Consider the following 7,104-nt stretch of genomic DNA (forward strand, 5'->3'; position numbering starts at 1 on the left):
GGGTGCACACCCTGCACAGCTGGAGGCCGTGCGGGTGATGGAGGAGAGCATCCTTCACGCAAGGCCTCCGGAGCCCGCAGCCACGACATCCAAGCCACAGGCGCAGCCTGCGGGCTGCCCAGCAGCCCTGTCCACTGACGCGGCCTGCAGTCCATGGGGGGGCGGGGGCTCACAGGGAGAGCTTAGAGGGCACTGCTGTCCTTGATGCTTCCTCGTCCCCACGGGAACGCCTGCGGAAGCGTGGGGCAGGGAAGAGGAGTCCCTTTAGGAAACAAAACAAAAGGGGATGAGGGAACGAAGCACCGTGAGCCATGCCCCTGGGACTTCTCTTCGCAGGCATCACTCGGGCTCCACACTTCCCTTCTCAGAGCCAAGAAGGGCCGGCCAGGCCACGGGGCTGGAGGACGGAGGGCGGAGGGTCGACGGTGGTGGAGGCGGGCCAGCTCCTCCCTGGTACATAGACGGTGTCTCTTTAAAATCTGTATATAATATATATTTATACTCTGTATATATATATTTATATATATATATCTATTTATAGGTCTATGTACACGTATTGCACAGGCCTCCGGCAGCCCTGCTCCTGCTTTGTCAGTGGTAGCGGCTCCTCTTCTCTTCGCGCTCGGATGTGTAGTCCTGGGACCTGATGCCGTTCTGAAGGTTGACGAGGGAGTCCTTCATCTGCAAGACAGGGACCCCCCGCGGGTTGTGCGCTCAGTGGGGTGCCACGCAGCGGGGCCCCCCATGCCCGTCCACAGCAGGGGCCCCCATGCCAGGGAGCGACAGGGGGCTGGGCTCCTAAGTCAGGGGCAATTCTCAGGGACAGCCTCAGGCAGACAGGGCGCAGCGATCGGCACGGGGACCGCTGCACACGTCGCTGCATCGCCGCGTCTTCATGACGCGTGGCCTGCGGCACTGAATTTTAAGAACGCACTCAGAGCATTCAAGTGCTGCCAGGAGCCACTCTGCTGCCACTTCTGTGGCCTCTTACTCCTTCCACTCGGCGTCCCCCCTACCCTGACCGCGACATCCCTGTAGCGTGCATCCTGCCAGCGCTCCCCCCGCCTGCACTCGCCCTTCTTACCCGTCCCAGTCTCTCCCATCTGTGCGGGCCCAGAACAAACCCAAACCTCCTCTGGCTCACAACCCTCCCTTCCCCAGGTCCCTCTCACACTCACTGGCCTGGGGCTGCAGCCATTTTTGGTGGCTGGGTTTCCTGTGTGCCGGGACTGCAATGTCTCCTATCCTTACCCCCGTGCCACGCAGAGCCCTGAGGCGGCTCCGCGCTGAATCTGTGGCACTGACTTGACCTTCACGGGACCCCTGGCTGCCTTCAGGACACAGACACGCTCACTCGGTCAGGCTGTGACAGTCTGAATGGGCGGTTCCAGCGGCAGAGTCTTAAAGCCACCTTCACACCACGTGCTCACGTTCTCTCTCAGCAAGCTGCTGTCACAGCACAGAGTTCACATTTCACGGACACGTGGCTCTAGGTTTTGAGAACCTCTGGCTTCTCTGCCTAACTGACCATATTCTCTGGTTCTTTTGTATCCTCTGCTTAACGGAATTGAAGGCCCATTACTATCCTGATATATAAAAACCAGGGTCCATAAACCGAAGGCTCCACCGACCAGAAGTCCGTCCTGCAGTCAGTGCTGGGTTGCCGTGGCGACCAGCACTGACTGCCGAGGGGGCTGCGGATCAGGCCGGGGAGAGGCCCAAAGAGAGAGGCAGGGTCTGATCCGCAGCCTCCGTGGCAGCTGTTGATCAGCCATTGCCTTTCTGTTTCTCACCGAGCTTCGCCAGCAGCTGTGCCTGTTTCTCTCCAGGCCTCTGTGGGGGTGGGGTGGGGGTGGGGGCTGCTGGTCAGGCCACCTCTCTGAGGCCTGGGCCTGGAGATAAGCCTGGAGACACTGACTGGCATAGAAACCTACCAATCAGAACCTAATCTGGGTGAACTGCAAAGGCAGGACCTAAGGTGGGGGCTGAGGAGGGGGTTTTAAGGGCAACAGCTGTTTGGTGTAAGGCAAAGGGGTTAGGGGCACTCAGCTGTTTTAATGACCGCTTTGGCAGTACAGTGCATATGGCTGGCTATCAGTCCAGATATAGGGATGATGTATTTTTGTCTGCCAAGAGCATCTCCTTCTGCTGAAAAAGGACCCCCCCCCCCCTTTCAGGCAGAGTGGTTAGGGGGGATCAGGCAGGCAGGGGTGAGCAATTAGGGGCAATGAGGCAGGCAGGCAGAGGGGTTAGGGGCGAACAAGCAGGCAGGCAGGTGAGCGGTTAGGAGCCAGCAGTCCCGGATTGCAAGAGGGATGTCCAACTGCCGGTTTAGGTCCAATCCCACAGGACATACCACAGGGGGTCCCCGATTGGAGAGTGTGCAGGCTGGGCTGAGGGACCCCCCCACCCCCCGGCACAAACTTCGTGCACTGGGCCACTAGTTCTCTTATAAGTTACTTTTAAAGGTAATGAAACAAAACACCTATCCCAACACATTCCACCATGCTTTAAGTCTGACTGCTCCACGCTCCAACTTAAGGGGACCCATCCTGAAATAGAATTCTAGAGTTGGAAGAGAATGGGGTCATCCCACCCCCATATTTATAATAATAAAAGCACAATATGCAAATCAATCAAATGGCCAAACAGCAGAACGACCATCTGGAGGACACATGTACTGGCGCCAGGCCAGCCAAGGTGGGTGCGATGTGATTAGGTGGGGGGCCTGCCGTTGTCCCATGATCACCCTGCAGAGGGCGGCCCAGGCTACCTGGCCAGCAGCTCTGCAGCAGGTGGGTAGGTGGGTGGGGCCTCCCTCTGCAGGACGATTGACCGCAGGGCTCCCAGACTGCGAGAGGGCGCAGGCCGGGCTGAGGGATGCCCCCTCTCCCTCCAGTGTGCACGAATTTCATGCACTGGGCCTCTAGTAATTCATAAGTTCCTTACCCATCACCCCCACCCCCCAACAGCCCTTCCAGGTGGAGGAGTCTCAGTCCAGAGCAGCCATTCCCTCACCGAGTAACTCTAATCATGAGCAATGTGTTTCTATGACAACTCCAAAAGCCATGCCCTCCGACTTCCAGCCCCAGGCCAGGCCTCTGGAGCATACAGCAGGCTGCCCTGTTGGCCTCAGCATCTGAGGACTACCCTGTTCTCATCCGTCTTCCCTGGTCCTTGAGTATCTTCAACTACATCAGCCCTTCCTGATGCGACGGGGCTGCTGGACACCTCCTACACTGTTTGCCCTCTTCTGGTTAGAAAAACTCCCTTCTTAAACGTGGCTCCAAAGACGACCACGAGCCTCTAAACCAGGGGTGGGAAAACTTTTTGACTCGAGGGCCACAATGGGTTCTCAAACCGGACCGGAGGCCGGAACAAAAGCATGGATGGAGGGTTTGTGTGAACTAATACATGTTAACACTGCTGCTGGTGAAGGGGCGGAGGGGAGAGCAAGAGAACCCTCCGCTCTTTTGGCTCTGCGGGCCGGATAGAACAGCCGAACGGGCCGGATCCGGCCCGCGGGCATAGTTTGCCCACAGCTGCTCTAAACACATACTAACTAGATGCAGCTAAAATTTAGAAGGGAGACAGCAGCTGTACTGGGGAGAAGATGCCTGGAGAAGACAGGGACAGCCCTCTTCCCAGACGGTCAGGGCAGCCTCGCAGGTGCCCTGGGAGGCTGTGTCTGTGTGCATGTCCTGGGAGTGCGTGTTCAAGGAGAGCTGGGCGGACACGCTCGCTGGGAAGATGACTCTCCGTGAAAGGGGTTATCAGCTGGCAACGGGTGGCCAAACACAAAGCCTCCTTTCACCTGACCTACAGCTTTCCTGTTGCACATCCAGAGCTGCTTCCACCAGCTCACTCAGGGAGGCCTTTAACGTGAGAACAAGGAAGGCCTACGAAAGGCCTGGCTGGGAGGATGCGGCCGGTGGGGGTGACGGCGGTGGCGACCTTCTCAGGACACAGGAAGGAGTCTGTCTCCAGGAGACGAGGGCCTCACCTGGTCGAGGAGCATCACCGAGGACTTGATGATCTCTCTCCACTTCTGGAGCTCGGTGTCGTGGTACTTTTGTTGGGACTCTAAGAGCTGGGCCCACTCTGTCTGCGACTGGGGTAACCTGTGGGGTGGAAGAAGGGGTCCCCCAGCAGCTGGAGTTATGCTCAGTGGACTGTCCTGTGCTCCCAGACCCCTAGAGGACAAAGAGTCACATCAGAGCGTTCTGCCCTCCGCTCCTGCCCCGGGGCCCGTGCCCTGAATCAGAGCAGACGCGAACTTTACGGCCAGTTTTCGGAGCCGGCTGATGGACCCGTCACAGAGGGCGGGGGGTTCCCACGGGGACCGGAGGCAGGAGCGAGGGCAGGGTCCGGGGCAGGCGAGGGTGGCGGCGAGGGGAGGGTTACCGTTCTTGGAGCCTCAGGCCCTGCCAGGCGGTGAGGGTCTGGGTGGCGTACTCCAGCGTCCAGAGCTTGTAGAAAAGCATCACGTTAAGGAGGACCAGCAGCACCAGGCTAGGACAGAGACGGGGAAGCACAGCCTGAGCGGCCCCTGAGCGAGACTCCCCGGAGCGGGACCCCACCCAGAGGCCGAGGCCCTGGCCAGGGGGTCTCCTGAGACCTGCGGCCAGTGAGCGAGCCCCTGCAGCGAGTGAGCAAGCAAGGGGGGGGGAGTTGGGGGGGGCGAGAAGCGAGGGGGCGGGAAGGAATTCTAATCTGGAAAGGTGTGGGGTGAGGGCACAGGGCGGGGTCAGATGGAGGAAAGAGATGAGAGGGGAAGGAGGCTGTCAGAGGGAGTGGGGAGGAAAGTGGGGAGCAGGCCGGCTACGACCTGTGTGGGGAGGAGAGGCTGCACTTATGCGGAGTCAGGGGACCTGCGCGAGGAGCCCTGGGAGCGCACGCCTCTGAGCACCAGCAGGAGGGGTGCAGGGCAGCACCTGCAAGCAGCCTGGGATTTCCAGGGCGATCAGCGGGGCTAAGATTCCTTCAGCAGCCCCTCCCTTTCCCCCACCGGCACCACCACCACCACCAAAGGCGACGGCAGGAGGAATCAGGGGGACTCCTGGCTCTGCCCTGGGTGCCTCCCGATGTTGGCAGAACTGGCCTGAGTGCAGTCTGCCCCCTGCACCTGCCACAGGCCCACGGGGTCCCGGGGAGGGTGAGGCGCCAGGCTGCAGGGAGGGGGCGGCAGGACAACCCTGGGGTTGGAGGGCCAGTGGGGGAGTCACCGGGAGATAAACTCCTCCTGGGCCTCGGGGGCTGCCTGGAGGCCCCTCTGTGACCGTTCCGGGACAAGGGGATGCGGACTCAGGCGGAGAGGGGACCCAGACAAGCAGAAGCGCTGCACCCCTGGCTCGTCACTTCACAGGTCAACTCCGATCAAGCCTGCCAGCTCCTCAACGGGACAAGGACACCTACGCTGCGGTTGCTACATGGATCAGAGGGCGGTGCAGGAGCGACCTGCACACGGGAGACCCTCTACGAGGCGTCGCCTTCATGGAGGAGGAGGCACAGGCACACGCAGGGAAGGGGTGGTAGGTGGGAAGACAAAGTGAACAGACGGACGGAGAGCACAACGAAAGAAAACCTGTGCTGTGCCTTCGACCTTACAAACTACGTGAGTGTGTGCATATGTGCCTGTGTGTGCGTGTGTGTGCGTGTGTGTCTGTGTGTGCGTGTGTGTGCATATGTGCCTGTGTGTGCATATGTGCCTGTGTGTGCCTGTGTGTGCATGAACTGCTCACCTGTGCGTCCCACTGGCACCTGCCAATCCCTGAGGCGACCAGTGGCATTCTCAGGCTCCCAGTCCCCACAGGCCCCCAATTCTGGCCGAATGCCAGGGGCCGGCCTGCACCGCCCGCCTTTCCAGTGGGAGCTGCACACCAGCTGCAGCCGCTCTGGGTCTTGCTCAGTGGAGGTCGCGGGAGGTCGTGTGAGCGCAGGCTCAGAAGTGCTCTGAGCAGAGCGGAAGGTGGGCCGGGCCGGCCTATGGGGCTCGGCTGGCCGGACGCTGGCCAACCGGCTGTTACAGTCCATCCGCACGCTGCCCGCAGACCCCCGGGCTGCCCGAGGAGGCCTGATGCTGGGAAGCGGCCAAGCCTGAGGGCCGATGCCCGCTACGCGGTGAGCGCAGGCGAGCGCCTTCTCTACTTACGCCACGTCCCAGCGTAGCCAGAGGGCGAACACCATCTGACCTGTGGCTGGTTCTCCATCCACAAACCTCACATCGGAGACTTGGTCTCAACAGCATGGGTTGCTTTAAAGTGCTGACGCTCAGTGTCAATCGTGCTGGTTTACAGCTGCCTTTGTGCTTAATGTGGTAAATATCTTGGCTCCTTAGGCCCCATTCAGAAGAATGTCACTTCTTGTTACACAGGGTGTACGTATGGAAAAGCGTGGGCTATGGGTTTTACAATAACCTCATTAACTCAGACTGTCAGAGTGAGCCTGCCCCAGGCCTTCAGGGGTCGACAAGGAGGCCGACCCGGAACCCGCCGGCTCCTGGCCTGCATGGCCGCCCATCTGTCCTCAGCCCCACCTTCTCACTCTATCCCAGGTGATGTCAGCCACACCCACGGGGGCTGCTGCCTGTCAATAACCCAGCACGTGCCGCCTACTTCCCTCCGAAGCCCAGGTCCCACCAAGCATCCCTCCCCACCTGCGTCTGGGAACCTCCGGTTTCACCACGTTCCAGATCCCTGTTAGTGACACACCATCTACAGATGGGAGCATAGGCCCTCCCTTCCCTGTGACCAGCGTCCCCGCCCCTCCTCTCAGGCCGCCAGCACAGCTGCCCCCCAACCCCTGCCCCGCGGTCACTCCTCCTGGCCTCTGGCCCCCAGGCGTCTCCTCTGGCTCGGGCATCAGTGCCACCCGAGGGGAGGGCGAGGGAGCCGGAGCGAGGCTCTTCCAAATGCAAAGCCCACCCCACTACCCGGGCTTCCTGCCGTTTCCTGAGGGCGGGGCTGGGTCCTCGCTGCTGCCTCTCTTGAGGCCTGGGGGTGGCCCCCTGCCCCCCTGCGCGGTTCACAGGAGAAGACTGACCTGGACAGCCCAGTGCCCCGTGAAGCGCTGGTGGAGAGTGGCTGGGCAGCGGCCCCCCACCCC

The 7,104-nt window shown here is 60.7% G+C and overlaps 1 protein-coding gene across 4 annotated transcripts in view; it reads right to left on the minus strand.

The window, feature by feature from the left end:
* Positions 1-512: 512 nt before the first annotated feature.
* Positions 513-7,104, minus strand: part of GRAMD1B (GRAM domain containing 1B) — a 76,321-nt gene continuing 69,729 nt past the window's right edge. For 2 of the 4 annotated variants that reach the window (XM_006770328.2, XM_015568185.1), the window contains exons 16-18: positions 4,405-4,512; positions 4,004-4,121; positions 513-681 (exon numbers count right to left, since the gene is read on the minus strand). In XM_006770328.2, coding sequence (XP_006770391.1) covers positions 592-681; positions 4,004-4,121; positions 4,405-4,512 — 316 coding nt within the window. In that variant the 3' untranslated portion in view covers positions 513-591. Of the gene's footprint in view, positions 682-4,003; positions 4,194-4,404; positions 4,513-7,104 lie in introns of all 4 variants that reach the window. The other 2 variants (XM_015568184.1, XM_015568183.1) reach the window with 1 other exon arrangement.

Source organism: Myotis davidii, unplaced genomic scaffold, assembly GCF_000327345.1.
Source record: "Myotis davidii unplaced genomic scaffold, ASM32734v1 scaffold803, whole genome shotgun sequence".
NCBI classification, from domain to species: Eukaryota; Metazoa; Chordata; class Mammalia; order Chiroptera; family Vespertilionidae; genus Myotis; species Myotis davidii.